Source organism: Metopolophium dirhodum, chromosome 3 (assembly GCF_019925205.1).
Source record: "Metopolophium dirhodum isolate CAU chromosome 3, ASM1992520v1, whole genome shotgun sequence".
In the NCBI taxonomy this organism is placed as follows: domain Eukaryota; kingdom Metazoa; phylum Arthropoda; class Insecta; order Hemiptera; family Aphididae; genus Metopolophium; species Metopolophium dirhodum.
In genome coordinates, this window is record NC_083562.1 from 7,822,555 (window position 1) to 7,846,279 (window position 23,725).

The 23,725-nt window shown below is 27.9% G+C and overlaps 1 protein-coding gene across 3 annotated transcripts in view; it reads left to right on the plus strand.

The window, feature by feature from the left end:
- Positions 1–23,725, plus strand: part of LOC132941022 (G-protein coupled receptor moody) — a 175,596-nt gene that overhangs the window by 76,234 nt on the left and 75,637 nt on the right. Inside the window, exon 1 of one of the 3 annotated variants that reach the window (XM_061008870.1) lies at positions 3,101–3,692. The exons of the other annotated variants lie outside the window; for them this stretch is intronic. Coding sequence (XP_060864853.1) covers positions 3,660–3,692 — 33 coding nt within the window. The 5' untranslated portion in view covers positions 3,101–3,659. Of the gene's footprint in view, positions 1–3,100; positions 3,693–23,725 lie in introns of those variants that run through there. 3 annotated transcript variants of the gene reach the window in all.

The window sequence follows — 23,725 nt, forward strand, 5'->3', positions numbered from 1 at the left end:
AAATATAGCTTAAAAAATAATTGTATAAGGTAAATTGATATAATACCTATATAATATAATTTATTTTCTTTTATACATCAGAATTTGATATATTTTTACGAATAAAGGAATAGTTTTGAATGCTTAAAATGTATCAACCTTTTGGATTGAATTTAAAATCTTATGTCGCTGTGTACAAAGACGTTCTTAATTTTAATAGTTCTTATAGTAGTATTATAATTAATTTATATGAATATATACCAGAATGTATCTATATAACTTATTTTACACAATAATTCGATTCATGTTAAATATGAACACAATAGATATAATAGACTTCAAATAAAATTAACCTAGTTTTTATTATGATTATGCTCTAATGCTATATACTATGTACAGTTACACGAAACACAAGAAAACTTCGCCATAATAATAAATGATTGCAATTTTAATATTTTTAATTGAATTTATTGGAACTAAAAAGTCAAGTATCTATACGTAATATTATACAAACATGTGTTTTATAAATATTCGATTTTTATATTCTCAAAAATAATTATTTATTTTACGATAGATTACGATATAATTTAAATATAATATTATATTAACAATTATTATATATATATTATCATAGTATAAGGTATATACATATAGGTATTTTAATATTGTTATGAAAATATAAAATGTTAATATTATTTGTATTACCCTTCAGTGGACACTCACATAGGTACTGGAGTAAGCTCTAAGTAAGCCAGCCAGCAACTATCTCAGTGAACCACGCAAAATGTGCCTATATAAAAATACATATACATAATCCTACATTATTACCTCTATAAAAGATTCCTTAATAAGCCATAATTTGGTTGAGAACTCGACATTTGTTCAAATATTTATTACTGACATTTAGAGCAATATTATGGTGCATGGAGGTTGATGGTCTCAATATTAAACTTTGTAAACGGATTTGAATTTAACAACCTATTTTCTTGGATTTGTAGGAAATTGAATTTTATTTAATCCAAGCCATATCTGAAAAAATAGTTTAGTCACAAAAATAATCCTAGAGGTTCATTGGTCACGGAAAAATGTAACACGAATAATCGATAATATGTCATTTGATTTTTTTTTCTTCTCAAAACTACGACTTCGTAACTTCGTTCGGTTCGGTGAAAATCGTAAAAGTCCTTTGCGGCGCGACCGGCAAGTGCCTCCCCTAACCCTACGCCGCTCGTGTACACAACGCAATACATATAGCAGAACAAATAATAATGCAATTCGTGTTGCCCACATGAGGGTTCATTATTGTATATTTGTTGTATGGAGGGTACATGATTAAATAATAATATATTATAACACACGCGCACCCTCGCCCCCGAGCTCCACAGTTGAATACGATAGCAAAATAATATATTAATGCTGTTGCACAATGATATTTTTTTTATCGATATCTATTTATTTTTTCCCATTTTTGATTGATGTAATTTATCAATATGATGATATGTCAACTTTAAAACCAAAGTGTTTCCATAATATCATAATACAAATCTCTTTTCAGACCAGAAATATACACTAATTTTGTTTAAAACCAACTACGAACTAATACAATCTTAGCGGTTTGTATCTGTAATATTTTCTATGTATAGTATAATATAGTTTAGACTTTAGAGCAGTGGTCTTCAATCGATGGGTCGCGGCCTAATTTTGGGTCCACGAGCTTTAGAATTGAGTTGTGATATACTTAAAATTATTAAAAATAATATACATATATCATGTATTATGTATAGTAAATATTCTTTTCGTTCTCGTTAAACTATAAAAATCAAATAAAAATAATACTTTTTGATTTTAGTTTTTACATAATTAAACAGTATTTATCAATTACCTATTTTTTCTGAAACATATGGTTTGCAAAATAAATAAATACATAATAACTAAGATGGGTTTTGGATGCACTAAGGTTAAATACCACTGCTATAATTGAATATAGAAGGATATTGACCAAATGGAGGTAATTATAATAATTAATAGATGTAAATAATTTTTTGACACTACGATCACTTACCCGTTGTTTGTCACTGTCCCGATATCGATGATTAAATTTGATATCGGAAATTACTACAAATTTCCTCCGTTATAATTATGTTATAGTTATATAAATATTATCTCTTAATTTAAAAAAAAAAATATTTCGTACCTACTTAAATCTTTCGCATATATAGTATCGATACTAATAATTATAGGTAATATTATATTGTTAACTCACAAAAGACTAAACCTAAAAAATGTAGTGTAAAACAATTTTAAAACAACGTGTTTTAATATGTTTAAGTATATCTTTTAAATATTTTAAATTGCAGATATGAACTTTCAAAACACAAAGGGGGCAACCATAGGGTCATGTGGGCGATGCGCCTAGATGGGTCGGCGTGGGCTGACGGAAGGCTGGCGAGCAAAGCACCAGAGGACATAGTTTAATATTATATTATCATAATAATCGTAATATAGCTTCGCGGAAGCCACTCATTTCTAAACTATACTAGATTAGGAACTCTGGATAAAACGAATACAAAATAATTGAAGGTCGTTCGCCATGTTTTGGATGGGGAAAAATGTCCACGGAGTGTGGTATTATCATAGAAGTCATGGAGTAAAATCACTACTACCGCACATAGACCAGCTATTAACTAATGGACAGCCGCGCTTAGAGAGAGGAACCAGTCAGTGGACGAGATACGAAAGAGAAAGAACTATGCGTTTGGGCATTAAGTTTTTTCATCCATACGTATTAAAATATTATAGCCATGATATAGCAGCTGTTATAGAATATGTCATGTTAAGACACATGGCTGAAAAAACTTAGAGCAAATAGTCCTCCATGATATCACAGAATAGAAAATGCCCAAACGCATGGTTCTTTCCCTCTCACTCTATGCCGTCCCCGTGAATTATAGGCTGGGGGGGGGGGGGGTGTTAGGTGCAGTCCATTATTTAGTTTATAGGTCTACTATGCTACCGCAGAAGAAAAACTACGGCTCTCGTTTATTTTTCCATGACGCTGCTGCTCCGGCGCATCCTAGGGGTGGGTGTGACGACAAGTTGGCCACCGGAAAAACCGTCGTAAAATGGATACGTTTTCGCAACGTAATATTATGTGTACGCGTAACGTATACATTTACACATAGAATTCGATGTGCAACGACGCGCGTAAACCCGTCCCGTCCGCCTCTCAGTCATCGTCGCGCAAACGTCTGTCGGGTGTCAACTTATACTGTCAACGACACACGACGTCTCCGGACCAACATATTATTATTATTATTATTATTGTATGATTTAATGTGCAAAATAATTTCGTCGTCGTTGTGCCGTGATGGCAGTAGCAATAATAGCCGTCGTTGTATTATAATAAATCGTCAATCGTACGTAGGTATATTGCCAATTATTTCTGTCGTTTTTTTCGCGAGAGAATACATAACACCGTGCTATTATCTAACGCAAACCGTTTCGGACGTTTTCCGCTCGTGCAATGTAATAATATTACAATAATATACTTTTTATCGTTATAATATGTATAACAATATTATGTAGGCTGTGCGCGCGCGTGTTTGTACTACCTCTTGTGTGTCCGGACCTGAATGGCTGAATACCTCCACCGAATCCTGCATAATATACTATTATAATATATGCACGCCGAAACCATGGTACATGACTTAAAGGTAGGTAAGTCGTAATAATACATTATAATGTGTAGTAACTTTCTCGTTTCTATTAATACAATAATACTTATTTCGACGATTTTTTTACGTTACCGATAACCGGGTTATCGTACGTTTGGCTCAGATTCTAAGCCTTAGAATGTGTAGAGATAAAATAAGATGTACGAAACCCGGAGCTTAGGGTCGCATGCATGCATGTATATAATATATACATATTATAATATTATACCTAAGAGCGGACATCCACCCGTCTCGTCGAAATGGCTTCGGAACGTAACTTTCGGCAGTAGCTATTTACATCTGCGCGCGCGAACAGTACGAATTCATAACCACAACCGAATACCCATTTCCGATAAATTTATACTTACGACGAATCATAATCATGCGCACACGCGTGGTGCAGTTATAATATGATCGCCGTAAACCGCATTACAATTTATAGGTTATACCTTTGCTGCGAAAGCAGTTAATTACTGAAAGTGGTGCGGAATCAAACGTGGATCGTGCAGATGGGTTGCTAACGAGAGTCCGACACTAAGTGGACGTGTATTTGGGGTATTGAGGAGTACCTTGTACCATGCACATTAGTCCCCGTTTTACAACACTTTTATCGCATGTAACAATATTATGTATAATACAGTCGTGTACCGTGCTCACGAATATAATCGCTGTCGGTAAAAGTCGCCACTTGTCATTCTGACAAGTCAATGGCGATAAATAAACCGAAATAGAAATGTTGATACACTATGACTGCAGCAGCAATCCTTTGAATATCCACCCACGTGATACTTGACATATACCCTACCTAATGTATTACGTATAGTATACTGTGAAAAAAATGGGGCACTGTTATTATTTCTCATGTATTATTATGTTTTAGTTTTTTGTTATTAATAGGTACCTATCTATGTGCACAGCATATACACAATATATGTATATATGTTTCTAAAAAGTTATACACATTTTTTTCAAACTTCTCTATCAAAGTACTCACAAACCTTGTATATATTGTTTATAACCTTGTTAATAATGTGCTGTGTATGTGTATTATACGAATAATTCTTGATATCACAAAATATAGGTAGGTACGTTCAAAATTAATCTTTGACAAGGAATTCGGGGCAATTGATATAAACTAATTTAAAGTTTTAAGGTGAAATTTAAATCATAATCTTTTGTATTACGGAAACAATGTATATAATATATATATGTATGCCAAATACGTACTTAAACTGAAACATGAAATTAAATTTCCTTTTCATAATCGTTTCAAAAAACTAATTATGTAATATATCTATGTACTGTTTAAGTTGTAACTTTAATGGTTAAAATATCTTAAGAGTATTATTACAGTAACTAAAAGTAAGAATAAACATAAGTATGGTGATTTAATTTTGTTTTTTCTCTTCTAAGATTCTAAAGTTATTTTTCGATTTGCTTGAAATTAAATTAAAATTTTTTTTAAATGATTTTCAAACATTGCTTCGCAAAATCTTGACGTTGAATTTAGATTAGGTAATTGTGAAAGTTTCGACAATTATTTGATAATAGTTTGTGTGACTGTACTTTTAATGGGATTTTTTGTCTATTTATTCATGTGTACACGTTTTATAATAGGAAAAAATGCTTCAACTTTGAAGGTGGCAAATTGGGTCTAGGTTGAACTTTAGGAGGTAAAAATTGAAAATTCTCATTGTTTTCACAATATTTGTAAAAAGCAAAAAAAAAATGAAAGGTAAGCGGGAATTTTTATAGTTTAAGCCAGTTTTTATTATTAAATAACGGATAACCGTAATATCTCTGGTAATTTTCACCAAATGTATATTTTAACATTTTTTATACATGGTAAAATAGTTTGAATCTATTTGAGCTATTCATAGCTGACATCTTCTTTTTTTGTTTGTTTTTTTAGTATATGTGTCGATAAGAAATTGTTCACTTGGTCAAAAAGATTGAATATTTTTTAATTTAAGGTTCCTTTTGTTTTTTCATTACTGAAATAATTTTTTAAAAATGTTAAGAGTAATTTCACAAATATATTTTATGAGCGACTGAAGTTTACATTTTGACGAAATTGGATATTCACTACTCACAAATTATATAACAATTTCTCGTCAAATGATTTTAGTTTTTTCTGTTCTAATTTAAAAAGTATTAATTGTAACTTGAAACAGTCCACTGTAAGATAAATTATCATTTTCTATATTCAATGAAATTTTCAAACTATTTGGACTTAATTTAAGCTATTTCTTAAACCTATATTGATAATAAGTAGCTAATGCATTTAACGTAGTAACCTTATTTTAATTTATATGTGCTTATTATCCAAAATGTTCACTTAAAAATTAATAACTAACGTGTATGTAAAAAGTATTTTCAAACTTAATATTTACATTTACCTTATAAGGTTTGAGAATAACATTTTGTTTAAGTAAATATTGTTACACATCGTTAAGTTAAGTCAAACAAACTTTCAATCACTAGGTCTAGTTAAAGTAAATTAACATAACATTATATGTTTATAGACTCGTTTATAGATATTGGTTTATATAGTTATAGGTACCTACATCATACATTTGATGAAAACTCGATAATGGATTGGCGTTCAACTTCTACAGTATTATGGTACTTGTTCAGTTTATTATTATCGACTCAGTACCGACTTCGTATTGTCAATTACCCTTAAAATTATATAGTAATAACAACTTTTTTTTATTATTTTGTGCAGAGAGCGATGGATCACTTCCACAATAGTTATTATTACTCTAGGACATTTTGTACAAAGTCATTGGATGTTCTTGGGTGTTCACTGTACAGGTAGTGGCATAGCCAGGGGGTCTGAGGACTGTAGTCCTCCCCAAAAATGTAGGACAATTTAAAAATTTTCCTTCAGTATTTTGTGAACATATTACGTGAAATTTAACAGTGTATTAAAAATGTAATTTGTATAAAGTTTCTACTAAAGTCTAAAATGTTATATACACACGACATCAGCATACATAACTTATGAGAGATTCTAGTTATTTATCCTCTATACATCAAATTATCAGCACCCCCCCCCCCCCCCACACAAAGTAAATCTTAGCTACGCCACTGCGTGTAGAACTCACTCTCAGCCCTCAGGCCTTTTCACTTTAAAGGGCCTTGCGTCATACAATAAATTCAGATGTTTATATCTTAAATGTAAGCAAATATTTATGGTCATTTTGAACTGTGTTTATTATTAGTTGTACTAATATAATACAAATATGTCAATTTTGTACAGATTTAGAATTTTGAAACCGATTTTATTATTTTAAACTTCTCACTAGCAATGTCATACAAATATCTTAAGAGAGACGAAGTGGCCAAAGTGACTAAGGGGTCGGCTGCGACGCAGTCGACCCGAGATCGATTCCTAGGCCATGGGCGGCATTTTTCTTCGGACAAGTCACGGTGTCCGGAGAACAAGTGTCGCCATCCCCCACCCGGGCATGGCAGATACCTACGGGTGCCCAATCAAAAATTCTGCCAAACTAAACACATACGTGTTCCTCCCCCTACCGACTTAATAACCTACAGTAAAAACTAAAAATAGCTAATGGCCTCAGCTGCCGGGCTCAAGATCAATAAAAAAAAAAAAAAAAATATATCTTAAATGTTTAGTTTTAAATTATAAACTTTTGCATTGCTGTATTATAATTATTGTTTATTTTATGCCAATCGGCTATTTTAGATATTACAAAAGGTAGTTATTAATACAAATAAAAATGAGAAAATAATATATAGGTAGGTAATGCTAAGTACATAATATATTATAGATACGTTAAGTGAAAGTGGTTGTGTGGCTCAAAAATCAATTATTAGTAGCAGCTCTGGTCGTTTAATGGAGATAATGGTTTTGCCCATTGGAAGTTTTACGTTTTGGTACATAGAATTGGGAATAATTTCTAGAGATGTAAGGAAGGACTCTAAGAGGTATAGCAGAAATGAGTTCGGGAGCGCCGAGAGAGCCATTTAGTAATGAAAATTTAAATATAACACCCAATAAAAATAAAAGTAATAAAAACGTTATCAATGTAAACAATACAATAATAACGTGTTTATATTTTCCATAAATTACAATTACGTTTACCTCTGAATTCTGATGATTAAACACAATGTCAGTGTGTACTCACAACTTTGGAATCAATATTATTTTTTTCAATATTGCTGGTATCAACTGTTATTTATTAGGATATTAAATTATTAATAATTAATATGTAAGTACCTAATTTTATGTATTAAAATCCTCAAATACGGGAATTCATTTTTGGGGCATAAATAAATCATTTTATTATATTTTTATAATAATTTGATTTAAGTTATTTTATTACTTTTCGAAGTACCTAATTTTCCCAAACTGAGAAACTACATAAAATAATTGTTTATGTTAATTTGAATCCAGTGAGACGTTCCGGTAATACGTATTTTTATTAAAATAAATATTGTATAACCTATAAAACACGCGTATTTTATAACTACTAGTTATTAATTTATATCATAGCTATAATGTACCAGCCACCAGTTTATAATATTTATTTCTAAGATCAGATCTTAAGATCAATTAGTCAATGTGATTTGATTATAATGTATCTTAACAGTGTATAAGCATATGTAGTGAACTACCTTTTTCTATAAATATAAATTGATATTTTTTTTACTATCAATCTATTTATACCTACAATAAATGTATGATGGGGGACGGAGTGGCCGAGTGGACTAAGGCGTCGGTTGCAACACGCACCGTCGCCGGTTCGAAACTAGGTCACGGGCGGCTTTTTTCTCCGGCAGACATCTGTCAGGAGAGAGAGGCCGCCCCGGACCGGGTTATGCAGATACCTGCGGGTGCCCAAATCAAAAAATGCTGCCAAAACAAACAAACACGTGTAAACAAATCTACAGTTCTCTCCCCCACACTACCACGAGGTAATGACCTTAGTAATTGAAGCCTGCTTAACCCTAATAAAAAAAAGTATATTCTGATATGATGCTCATAAAGTATTGAATGATAGTGAAAGATAATAATATACACATGTAATTTAATAATTATTTTATTTCCATGATTCATTTAAATTGGATTGTGTTGAATTTCCGGTCGTGGCGACGACACTGTCGTCACGACAGTGATAATGATGCGTTTCCGACCGGTCTGATGTTGTTTTAAGTTCGGGGCCTGTTTCCGCCACATAGAACAATAACACTATAATAATATTATAATTATTTATGGATGTAAATATTTAATCATCACATTGAATTTTTTCCTCAGATATACCCAAGGATATACCTAACCCTTTTATTTCCATGAGAATATATTAAACAGTTAATAATTAATAAATGGATTGTTATTGTATATTTATAATATTAATGCCTACCTGTAAATAAATAATCTATCAGCAATCAATAGTTAAACAAATTTTTTTTCAATTCATAATTTATTTATATAATTTTATTACTAAAATATTTGCAATAATAGATATTTGTTATTTACACAAGTACAATTATTATAGAAATTGGTATAGAAATGTATTTTATTCAAGTCAGGGCGTCGCGTTGTGAAAATAACTGAGTTGGCGTGTAAACAAATACAAATATGCATACAATTTTTTTAAATTGTATTTAAAATGTTTCAACATACCTATTTTCTATTTCATAGTTCCGTTATTATAGTTTTGATATTTTATATATTTTTCGTTTATTTAATCGTCTTTATCGGAACGGATAATTGTTGTCCGTATGAGGTTAAGGCTTAGGCTTAGTTGTAGACGTCTATTTTTTACTTTGGTACACCTAGGTTATAGTAATTTACCATTTCGATTGGAAGTTTCCCAACGATACGGAAGACCCCATATTAAAAATCTTTAATTTATCCTTCACATGGCATTTTATATTAACATACGACATTTTTCGCCGTAAATACGGTAAACGTTTAGTGAATTTCTAATTTATTGTTGTATGTTAATAATTGCCGTTCTTATGTGATCTTAGCTGATGCAAAAGTAATCTTATTATATTGCTATACCCAGAGCAACCAAACCTACGTCCTACATGTATTTAAATACATAGATAACGCACCAGAATTATTTTTTATAATAAATGATATAAATATATTGTTAGTAACTTTATAAGTACCTATTTAACATATATGTATATAATATAATGACATATTTTCATGATAAAAAAATTTTCCTCTTGTTTCAAATTGTTATTTTGCCAATGCAAAGAAAAAGAGATTCGATTTAAGATAGTGTTAAGAGCTTTCTCAAAAACTACGTTTTATTAGATCTATGCGCAATGTACATGAATACTTATTTCTTTCTCGTAAAAACAACAACAGTAATGCATTAGGTACCTAAAGAAATAGCATTTTCAGCACACGAATAATCTACAGAAATTTACATTGTTAAATTAATATGTCACACTGTTAATACCTACACGTGTATTTTATTTAATGTAATTTGAATACATTTCTTCGATAACTGAAGATTAGGGAATGATAAATAAACAAGGAATTTAAGTCCCCTATAAATACTGTTAAAAAAAAAATGTGATAATATGTGCTGCAATATATTATTACGGTTTTAAATTTAAACTCCATGTTCCTGTGTATTATACATATTATAATAATAAAATCCACTTAAAATGACAAATTTATCGAATTATTATTGTGGATAAGCCGGTGTTAATTTATTCAACAAAATTCATATAACTTGAAATGTGGTCCTAAAACATAACAAATTGGATAAGAATAAAATTAGGAATTACCTGAATTATAAAAAAAAACACTACGAGTAAATTAAATTGCAAAATATACTGAATCTTATGCATAAAAACTAATATAATATGGACATTTAATTAATTAACTATATTATGAAAAACATTTATTTTATATCAACTGTCATTAGTAATAATTAACGAATAAATAAATCAACAACGTGACGATGGTAATGTCAAATGTTGATAAGATAATATATCTACTTAACAAAATACTTACGAGTGTGTTGACGTGGAAGGTTTTTTTTCATTTTCTTACTTACGTGGAAAATTACGTAAAACCCTTTGGGAAATCTTGTTTTATTCAAAGAAAAAAATGAATTCATGAAAAGTTTGTTATGATTTTAATAAATAGCATAATAAACTATAGTTAGAGGGCTAATTAAAAATGTAAATATGTATAAGAAACTTCAGCTGTTGTCACTTGTCGAGAATAACGCTTATATTATATGTAAGTACTATACTACTATATAGGTATATTGTATATGTAGATATAGGTACATGGTATACTGTTCTTTTATTGTGCGTTTTCTGATCGACGACCACCTGGTTGGTTTTTTTTTCAAAGCTCTCTTGGTGGTCATTTGTCGCAAAAAGAACATTTGAAAGAGAAAATGTTTTTGTGTTGAGGGATAAATGCTCACTTAAAGCTGTCTCCAGCTTTATAAACGGTTCTTTATTACGTACCAGAAGTTGAAATATAATTTTTTTTCCTGTTATGGAATAAGTCTCATGAAAATAACATAATCCCATTGGTCAGTTTACGTATAACTTTTTCCACGCATTTAAAATAGTCTAAACTAGTATTTTTCTAAACATAAAAACAGTAAAAATATTCCATTTATTTTTACTGATTTTAGTAACGAGTATCAAACACTATTTAACTTGTTTGCATAATAATTATTATTGTATAATATTTTGTACATCGAATAGCCATAACCATTATGTGTTTTTAAAATATATAATTTTATACTTGCTAACATAATATAAATTTTCCTGTACCAATGTATTTTTATTAGTGAATTAGGATTTATATAATCGTAAAAAAAAAGCCAATGGACGCGTAATTTTATATTTTCCATACTTAATATTTTCTTTTTGTTTTATATCGCTAATACCATTAATGCCCTAAATAAAATATTCATCCCATAGGGTTTTCGATTCATTTACATGTCTAATAAAAAGTTTAAACAAGTTTCTAATGTAAATTCGTAGGCATGAGAGGAAAAAGAATAACAACGATACTTTTCTCATGTAGAACGTGGTAGAACCCATAAAATAATATAGAATTCGTATTTTAATGATGCATTTTTTTTAGCATGGTTCATAAATTTGTCTTAAGGGTATCATTCTTTGCAATTACAACGATTTAAATCTTAATTTTACAATTTACTGGTTCCGTAGTATAAGCAGTATTAATGGTAAATATTTTACATAATCCTAAATAGGTAAAAATTATTCTGTTTTGATTACTTTTTAAAGCATTATAAAATTATCTGTTACATACACACTGCACTATAGGGTAATTGGATTCTAGCTCTGGTTAGTCATTTAATTCTGGAAACATAACATAGTTTTAAAAGTTCCTCATTATGATTGTTTTTACTTTATCCTAGCATATTCATTTTAAACACCAATCTTAAGTTATATTATTTTTTAGTACATTAGTAATACAATTTTAATATATATATAGTTTATACTTTATAGATATAATATATTATATATTAAAAGTGATGTATCTTAAATACTCACGGAATTAAATTTCCAACTAGAATTATTGAGAACGCCATAAACTCTGTGTAAACAGATCTTCCGTTTTTATTACGTTATAAAATATATTATATTTAATAACTATATTATGTCACAAGTCGTACTGGCTATATATAAAGTTTAAGGTCTTCTAAACATTCTTCTGTGTCATATTAGAGGTATATTTCTACTATGGAATTTGTATTTATGAGGAAAATTATTTTTGACCTAAAGCTTAATGCCTTTGCAGTTACAATAAGCGAATCTCCATTTGGAAAGGCTACGATTATAACACTAAGAGAAAATTCTGATTAATTTATATTAATTTACTTACATTATGTATTTACAAATGTGTCATTTTCACTGTACTGACAATACTACTTGGTATCAGGTATGATTATCTATATTGATATAAAATACAATAATATACCTCGTACATTTATTATATGATAATTAACAATAATAATTGTATAATTTTTGAATTTGTAAATTAATAAAACTCAAATTAGTATAATTCACATAGGCTTTATATTTTTTATTATAAAACAAATAAAATAGGTACTTATATTCTTAAATATCATACAAATACTTAAACATAGGTAATCCCTGATTATAATACCATAATTTGATTTCAAAACTCAACACCTTGCGGACGTGCTTACAAATATTTAAACTTTAAGATTTGCAACGTTTGTCTGCATGTGTTTCAGTTATCAATTGACCAAATAGGTCAAATCTAACCACAACTAAATTTCTTTATTTTTCTCAGTTGTACTTATACTGATGACATGCAATACAGAGCGTGGGGTAATTTTCTGACCTTTTTGGAGTTTGGCCAACTTACTTGACATGAAAAGTTACCAACTATATTATTATGTAACAGTAAATAACGAATGCCGTTTTAGTTATTGTAGCAATTTTCAGTTCACTAAATACCACCGAGTGTCCAATACCAAGCCTTTAATAAACTACAATTATAAATTACTGTTCTAGTTATTTTTTATGAATATGATTATCATAATATTCTTAAATTTAAATACTAATGAATAAATATAATGTATTAACACGTTAATTTTTTAATATTATTTAAATTAACTTTGTAAATACCTGGAAACTATTTTTTTTATTAAGTCATTACTAACTTCTTATAATATAGTCTATGTTTTAATTCAAGTTTGAACATTATCTTATTAATAATAAATAAAACAAAATTTGAATTAAATAGTTACAATTTTTATAAGTTATTAAAATACAAAGTATCCCAGATTACATTCAAACATACAAACGTCTACATTTTTTTAAACTCGAAAAAGTACGATTAATAAACGTAATAAATGATACGAACTACAAACGCTGCGCCAACAATATGACAGCACCATACTTAAATTTGTTTCCTTATTTAATTAACGTTGTTCACTAACTCAAAAATTTAAATAATATATACATGTATTTATATATTGAGATAATTCAGTTTTTAGTTTATAAATCAAGTTTAAAATATGTCTTAGGTAAATTAGTTAAGGTTTGAGGTTTGGTTTGTACCTATATGTGTATATTATTATTTATTATGTTCTTCCTTAATATTATCTTAGGTAATGTTATTAAGTTAAATACATAAATATCGCACTGAAAAAGTATTTTTGTTTTAAAGATGTATTTTTGATTTTTCTAATAATCAAGTTTTGTAGAGTCGAAGGTTATGTGACGCATGATTATTTTTATTTTAGTCACGAATTTTGTTTTAAACAAAAAACACACGTTCTGCGTTCTTTTATGGTGTATTATTTTACAGTTCTCTAAACAGACAGAAATAAACAGAAATTACATTTAAACAAAAACATCGACGGGCCCCAACACTACTCGTTATAATCTTAATCCCTAAAGCGTTTATATTCTCTCATTATTTGTATTGTATTTAGACATAAAAATAGTACCTATATGATATTATCAATGCCAGATTTTAAAAAAAAATACAGGTTATATCCAAAAACCCCAAAATGTAGAAACATTTTATGTATTATCCTAATGCATAAGTGGAACTTCAAACACAATACATAACTCTAAATACAATAGTCAGTTATTTTAGAAAGTAGAAACTAATGAAAATTGTATAAATAAATAATGATATAAATAAGTATTGATAAATGTATCCGTGGTTGATTATTTTAAAATATAATAATAGTCTATTTTAAATATAATATATATTGTTTTTGAGTATTAAACGAGGGTTAAATATTTAAAAAAAAACATATTCCTAAATTTAAATTATTGTTATATATTTAAGTATTTTTAATAATAATAATTTATATATTTGTTTTTTTTTCAGGTAAGAAAAGTTGCATAGCCTTTTTGTCTGTAAGTTTTATATTTTATATTTTAGTTGTACTAGACAATAGGTAAAATTTATAGGTACAATATGAATTACTTTGTGGAGATTATATTGTAATCAATTATAATATATGACATTGAGCCCAAAGTTTAAAAAGGTGGATAAGTGGATGTCGCTCTGCTGTACGGTAGGTTACAAGTGGGTCACTGTAATGGATGGTGTTAAATTTGAATTCAATGATATAATATCATTGTATAAGAAAAACGATTCTGAGCGAAAACGGCCACTCAGCCTATGATTTTACCAAGTATATTTGATGATATTATTGTGAATAAAGTAATTTATATATAACCTATTTACGTGGAGACTTGTTTTAAATTTTCAATCCTTAGCCATAAAAGTTAAAAATTTATAAATTTTTAACTACAGAATAATTAATAAATTATACATTTGATAAATGTTGTCAAAATTTGAACTTTAAATGCTTATAAAAAAAAATTATGCCTATGTATTTTTAATATTTTTCAACTGCTATTAGAACGATATATCAGAAGCCTTATATTAAATTTTCACGCTTTTTTACCCAACACATAAAAATTTATTGATATTTATAGAAAAAAAACTAAAAAAATTGAAAACTGACAATGTCCGTAAACAGCTCAAAAAGAGTCAAAATATTTTCAACATTTTATGGTGTATAGAAAATGCTAATATAAACATTCAGTGAAATTTTCAAGTATCTACAGTCATTCGTTTTTTAATTACAATAAAATAAGAAAATCGTTACATGAGAAATCGAGTAAATATCAAATGTTGTAAAAATATAAATTTCAGACGCTCATAAAAATTTAATTTAAGTTTCTTCTAGACATTTTTTTTTTGATAAAGGTAGACAAACTTATGAGTAATCTTATATTACATTTTCAAATCTTAGATTTAAAAAGAAAAATTTTTATGAATTCTCATCAAAATAATTTGCTATTTTTCGTGATTTTTCCGTATTTTGTCAAAATTTGAACTTTAAATGCTTATAATTAAAAACTGTGACTAAGAATTTTTAATTTTTTTCATCTGCCTTTGAAACAATAACCTAGGAGCCTTCTATTAAATTGTCAAGCTTTTTTAATCAACAGATAAAATTTTATTGATATTTATAGAAAAAAAAACTAAAAAATTTGAAAACTGACAATGGCCGTAAACAGCTCAAAAAGAGTCAAAATATTTTGTAAATTTTATGGTGTATAAAAAATGCTAATATAAACATTCAGTCAAAATTTCATGTACCTACAGTCATTTGTTTTAGAGTTACACCAAAAACCAAAATCGATTTTCTCGAAAACAGATTTTGCGTAAAAATTCCCGTTTTTCCTTAATTTTTCTTTTGTTTTTCACGTCGCTTGTGAAAACTACTGGGAAATTTTTACTTTTGACCCCCCAAAGTACCAACTAGATTCACTTTCCTATTAGAAAAGTTACTATTGAAGAAAATCCAAGCACTTTTACTGTCCTAAAAGGTGATGACAGACACAAAAATAAAAAAAAAATTAAAAATAAAAAATTAAAAAAAAACACACATCATTGTAGAATCAATACATTCATCGCTTCGCTCAGAATCTAAAATGAATAATATTTAGTTTATGATTAAATAATACCAAAAAATCAATATTTTCTTTATTCGTTTGAATTGTAGTTTTATTTCAACGTGGTAGCTGAATGAAAAGTTATTATGAATATGATTTATGTTGTTTGTACAATCTACTTGATGACAGTCCTGATAGATTTTAGTCCTATCATAATACCTACGTGGGAAAAGTAAACATTATAACAATTTCGGATGACTGTACATCAACATCACGATTAAAATGCTCTTATAATAGTTTTTGATAGTAGTATTATGTTGATGAATGTTTAGCGAACTCAATTTATTCATCCGTAATCTTCGAATGTAATTGTTGTAAACCTTTAGGGATTCTGTATAGTGTGCATAAAATAACTCTTAAAAACATACAATATTATACACGAAACAGTAATTTTGTAAATTCTTGCTATCGTGTATTTGATAAAGTTTATATGATTTGTTTGATTTATATGTTTAGAGTTCAGGACAGGTCAAATATTTCGTTTAGCATAAAATTAAATAATAGTTTAACGTAGTCATTCACTTGGTATAAAAGTAGTTTACCCGACAAGTTATTAAACTCATCAATAGTGAAACATATTTCACTAAGTTATTTGCAATACTTTACATCCTTTAGCATTTTCTCTCTCTCTCTCTCACACACACACACACACACACACACACTCACTGTCTGCATATGTCTCTCACAGATAACCATCGACATACAGGGATATGTTACAATGTTACATGCTTTAGATGAACAGTAAGTTTGTAAAAATCATCATCAAACAAACTTACCAAACATGCAATTTTGTTTCGTACCTATAAACTACATAATATACCTTCATAAAAAAGTACACAAATCTAGAAACCTACATATCACACTCGATGATTGTGTTACTTTACTTGATTAATTATTGTATTTTAATTACTGGGAACTAGTCACTCAATTATTTAGTTCAATGGTTGATGATTCTTAAACTCTTTGAATAAGGAAAGTAAACTTCTAAAAAGTTAGATCATAAATATTTTTAAAATTAAATTCTAGTTTTGTAATTATTTTTTATAAATATAAAATTAAGTGCAGTACTTTTTCTAAAGTACCTTACCTATTTTTTAAGATGAAAATTCAAATAGTTACGATCATAATACATATAATTTGTAAAAATAAATAATCACTGCAGCTACTATTTTAAATTAAAATATAAAATATAATGTGTTTTTTATTCTAAAACATAATATATAATCTGCAAAATTATTAATTCTTAAAATTAGATTTAGTGAAAGAATTTGAAATTGTTTGTTATAGTTTTTAAAATAAAAAAAACTAAAAATTATTCTAATTTTTATTAACAATTACTTTTCAAAAATAATGCAAAAAGATAAGATATTTTATGGGTAATAATTTATACGCTAATCATATTTACGGTTTAATATACAAATTGTTTTTTATTAAAAATGTATTAGGCATGTATTTCTTATTAAGTTAAGGATAAAAAAAAATTAAATTCTAAAAAAAAGAATTAATATATTAATTATTAGGTAACCTATTTAGATAAATGGATATTGTACATTGTGATATATATGTATTTCAATAACAGCAAACAGTATATCATTTGATTTTGAGTTTACTTCCTTATAAAATAAATCATTAATTTTGTCATCGTTCAAATCATAACTTAAATAAATTTCTGTAGTATAATATTAACCATAATTCTAACTATTTTTGACACATGGTCATAGTAAAATTTTCGGAACATTGATTATTATTCTACAATGACTATAAGTAATAGTCCGTACTTCATTTCATAGCATTTCATTTACGGTAACTTTCAGATTGAATAAAAACAAACGACTCGTAACGTCATTTAATGTTGTGTGCACTGCCAGCAATAATTGCATTTAAATGGGTCCCCAAAATTATTTTGGCCATTCAGCAATTAAGTCTTCGGATTCATAAATTATTTGAATAAAAAATAAATTTATAGTTAATTTACAACATTTTGATTTTTACATAATACTTTGTGTGAACTTTAAATTCTATAATGTTTTGGCCTAAGTTAAATTATTTATCTAGTACCTACCTATAATATAGCAATTTAGTCCATGATAACTGTATATTAGGTATTAACGAAACATACAATAATAATGTAATCACTCTAAATATTAAAAAACATTATCATTCTGTGTATAGAAAATAATAATTGTCTACTATTAAGTTTTTTATACCTATTAAAACAAAACAACTAAAATCGTTTCAAGAAAAATCGTTATTATTGTATAAATGTAAACTTTAAATCCTCGTTTGAATCTTATAAAATGTATTGTTACTATATATTTTTAATTGTTATAAAAGAAACTTATGATAAAGCTTATATTTATTAATATTTCAAGCTTTTTGACCGTACTTGATACATTAATTAAAAACTAAAAAAGTCAAAAACTTAAAATATCTTTGATAGCTCAAAAAGAGAAATTTCTAAAATGTCGTCATTTCTATTCTATTCGAAAATACCAATGAATTTAGAAGATGAAAAGTTCAAGTCTCTACAGTTATTCTTTTTTGAAACAAATCAAAAAAAATAATATCTTTTTGTGTGAAAATGTAAATTTTTCCATTTTTTTGCAATTTTTGGTAGTTTTTTTACTTATCTAAAATAGTACAAGGGTTTTTTTACTTTTTACCACTCCCCTTCCACAATTTGTCCAAATATACCATCTAGATCAAATATTTTATCATAAACCCTTTCAATGTTGAAGAATGAAGAAGATGTTCTCAAAAAGATCCAACCTCCGATCAAAACCTAAAGTGATACTCTATATCGATATTCCTATTTTAGTAATTTTGACGACATCTCAAAACTCGATTTAGTCAAAAACTGGTGATGCGTAAATATTACTGTTTTTCCATCATTATTTTTTAGGTTTTCCGATTATATTGGGAAATCGAGGTGCAAACTAGATCTAAATTGCTACAAAAAACTCCCCTCAATATAAGAATAATCTTGATGTATTTTTTTCTCGTATATAAAGTATCTTTAGACATAAAAAAATACATCGTTATAAAACGCTCCATTAAGAATCTAAACTAAAATGTTGAACAGATCAGTATTCTATTGTTTTGCATTAAAATTTCACTATTTATACTATTAATTATTTATATTAATTTATACTTTTTTTAATCTTATTAGAAGTAATACTCTGATTTATATGAAATATAAACTGTTATTTATTACACACAAATACAAACATTATAGTGGTACACAGCTATTAAATATATCATTTTCCAAACATAATAATTTACGGAATTTCTTTTAGTGAAAACTAAGGTTGATTTTCACTTGCATAAAAATATACTATCCTTATGGTATCGGTTTATTTACTATTGTATTGCACAATGGATACAGTTAAATGCATTATATCGTATAGTTAAAACATACAAGAAATCTATTCAATATCACTAAACCCACTTATTTTAAACTATATAATGAAATAAAAGTGGCTATACATGTTAGGGACTCATTCCTTTATTTTTCATAGAGTTAATATTTATTGTAATGTATACGTAACCGAGATAATAGAAACCATAATTTGTTATTCGTTAAGACAGTTAAATTACTAAGAAAAATTAAGCTAATAGACATATTCAATTCCAGATAAATTATTACTATCTTTAATTGAAAATAATGGTATAATATCACACATGATAGAATAACAGTTAATAAAATTCAAATTTACAATTTTTATTTGATTGTATTATAAATTATAATCCATTTTTAATGAAATATAAAACATTTTTTTTGATATATTTTATTTTACATAGAGTTAGTATTTATTTTGTTATTTTTATATGCAATCGTATATTATATAAATCATAATGTTAGTTTGATATTTTATTTAAAATATACATTATTTTAATTAAACATTTGGGAACGTTAATGGATTATTAAAAAATGTCCGTTTTCATTATATTATAATATAGTAGTATAGTACGGTAAATAACAATAACGAATTTAACGCAAGTTCACTAAATTAAAAACAATAATAAAATGTATTAAAGTACTTTATTTTAAAGTATAGAATACATAGGTCTATATTTCATAGTAACTAAACAAATTAAATGTGTCTTAGCAGCTGACGTATACATAAATTAAAATAGAACTATATTTTAAGGAAGTAGTCAAATACTTCTTTTTTAAAACACTGAATATATTTGTTTGTATTTGTTAATTTCTGAAATTATTTTCTAAGTGTTTTTTTGTTATAAAAATATCTTGCCTGTATTTAATAGTGGAATTATAATCCTTTATGTCATCAAAACCACAAGTTATTTTAAAAATAACTAGTAACTACTTGTTAAACTATTTTAAACCTTTGCCAAGGTAATATTTATACAAATATTTTGTACGTGTGTTGTTTGTACATTGTACTATATAATATATACTGCTAATTACTATTACGTCACTTTATTCCTCGAATATCCAAAATCTACACATACATTATCTTCCATTATTAACTTTAAAATAAATTTATCTGTGATAAAATCAAAATTTACGGTTAATTACATTTTATTGTGATTTTTATACACCTCTAGTTTCTATAAGTATCGTTGAACAATGTTGTCTACACGAAGAAGGAATTGATTTGTATTACAGTACATTACATAAGAGTACCTAAAACTGATTTTTGTTTCATACCCATAAACATTTAAAATCGTGAACCAGACCGTTTTTATTTATTATTTCTGACATTTGCAAACGAAGTACTAACACTTATGTGTATTCGTCAAAAAGCTTAGTTAGCTCGATAAAGTAAAAAAAAAAAACTGTATATCTATTGTATGTATAATATATATATTGTGACGTAAGTACATAGAATAATAATTGTACTATTGATAACAACCATCCATGTCTTTCACATACGGAAATGTCTTTGCCATCATCGTGCGGACAATAAATTATTACCAATGTTATATTTTGCGGGAGTTTCATCAATATGTATGAAGTTATTAGTTTCGGATCAATGTGCACACATGCTGACAGCACACCGGTTTTTATTCACTACTTCTACTATTTTACTACCATGGCTTTGTGAATGTGCCGTATAAGTGTCTATGACCGAGTCTTGTTTGCCCAGTGTATATTTCCTTTTTTCTTCTTTAATGCAATAGACGTGTATTTGTGTATTATACAATTTTTATTTCATTACTTCGTAGTTCGTATACATATCGATGTTGTGGATATCACGATGAAATCAACAATAGACCTCTATTCAAACAGCTTGTAGAGGAGTTAACCAAACAAAAAAAATTAAAAACTCTACTTAGTTTATTTGTTTTTTTCTGATCTCTATTTTTATAAAACAATGGATTGGAAATATGAAAAGTAAATATAAACATTTGAATAATACATTATTTACGAAAAATATTTTCACATTTTTATGAAAAAGATATTTTGCATGTAGAATAAAATCATATAGTCATCTGTAGAGGAAATACCGGGAACATTTACCTCCGTAAACGATTAAATATATTGGGTATAAAACTAAGGATCGTACACAGTCCACAGAGACATTGCTTTGAAACGTTTAGTAACAAGTAACAATGAAAAACATGAATAAGGAAGTAAATATTTCACTAAATTTACCATTTTCTAGGTTTTTTTTTAATGAACAAACGTTTAGAAACTATACAACAAAAAGTAAAAATATAGATATTATTATGCAAATATGTAATAGAAATCAGTTATACAACCAATTATTCGATCGTTTCAAATTACTTAGAAATATGAAATTTCATTAGTTCTGTTAAAATTGGTCGTTAGTAAAGAAATAAAAGAAAACATTTTATTCGATGTCAATAATAAAATCAGAAATATTTTTAGTTAATTATTTATATTCAAGTACTAATTCGTTCATATTTTGAATTTTATTAATTATGGACGTTCATACGAGGCATAATTTGTCAGATAAGTGATACTTTTGTTTGTAAAATATTGACAATTTTTTTATATTTATTTAATTTTAATATTATTGAATTAACCCACTTACGCGTTGTTTAAATTAATACACATAAACTTGTAGGAGGTGCATTTGAATATATGTATATCATTAAATAATAATAATGATAAATTATATTGCATGATTTGTTATAAAAATGTATTGTGTGTTTTGTTCAAAATAAAATATCAGTGGAATTATTTACTTTCCGATTTAGCTTTTTCTAAATACTTGCATCATAGCCTATCAATACAGTATACAGGTTCTATCAGACATTAAAATTATTATACATATACATATACATTATTTAAATTCACTAACTTCAGATTGTCTATAAATTGTATTTTATTAGAAATAAATACGAATTAGTTTTCATGCATTTAACATAGGTACTAAAAGTAGTACCTACTTGATGGTATCAAAAATAAGTAATAAGGCTCATCAATTTAAAATTACAATCGACTTTTATCAAATCACCTTTTCGATTTAAATACATAATATTTACATGCCATATGATGACCTCATCATGGCCGTCTGCCCATTGGCAACGGCTTCCTGGAATACCCGCTTACATTCTGAGCATTTCAAATGAATTTGGCAAACACGTTATTATTATTGTTATTGCACTCCGATCCGATTGGTTGACCAAATACTGCGGTATTCTGTCGATTACTTAAATATATCGTATTATAATAATTGTCGTTAGCTTTTACGTACAATTTCAACTAAATATTGTATATTATTCTACTCATCTGATAGGAACGGTGTATACGATAGCATTGTATTATTATAGTGGTCGTATATAATAATGGTGATGGTATTTTGAAGATCTTAACCCAGATAGAGATAGCGTTTTACTTAAAACGTAATGGTACCTATACCTAATACTTATACGAGGCAGGTAGAACCGACTCGGCGAGTCCGAGGTCCGGAGAATCGTTGCACCAGCACCATATAAAGCGACCCAAAAAAAGATGGTAAATGACGCACGGTCATGAAACATGTAGATCGATATGAATGATATCAGAAGTTACGCGGAAAGAACAATGGACGGTATAGTGTGGAAGCTATAAGGGTGGAATATGATAGTAAAGCACATCGGACTCGATCAATGGACAATCGCCGTTGCCGACGCCGCTTGCCGTTAATGATAGTTTGGCCAACAACGGTTATTATCGACGACGAAGGCGGTGGCGGCGACGGCGGGCCGGCTGCTATCAAACACGTCTACGCATATTTTATCACGACAACGGAAATTGAACCTCCGCGAGCACCCCCAACCCTGTAACGCAGCCCGTCCCGTGACCGTACTGTTTTGAAAATGTCTACTCCAAGAAATAAGTATACATTTATATTCGTCGAACTGTTTTCTATTTCAAACGTAGGTAAACGTTTTTTCGTCTGGTTTGTTATCCGTATTCCGTGGCGATATAGTTGTGTAGTAACCCTGTTTGACGACAAAGCCGCCGTTATCACAGTCATATATTTTATTGTGAATTCTATAGACCAGAGATTTATCCCGTTGGCTGTATAATAATATATAAAATA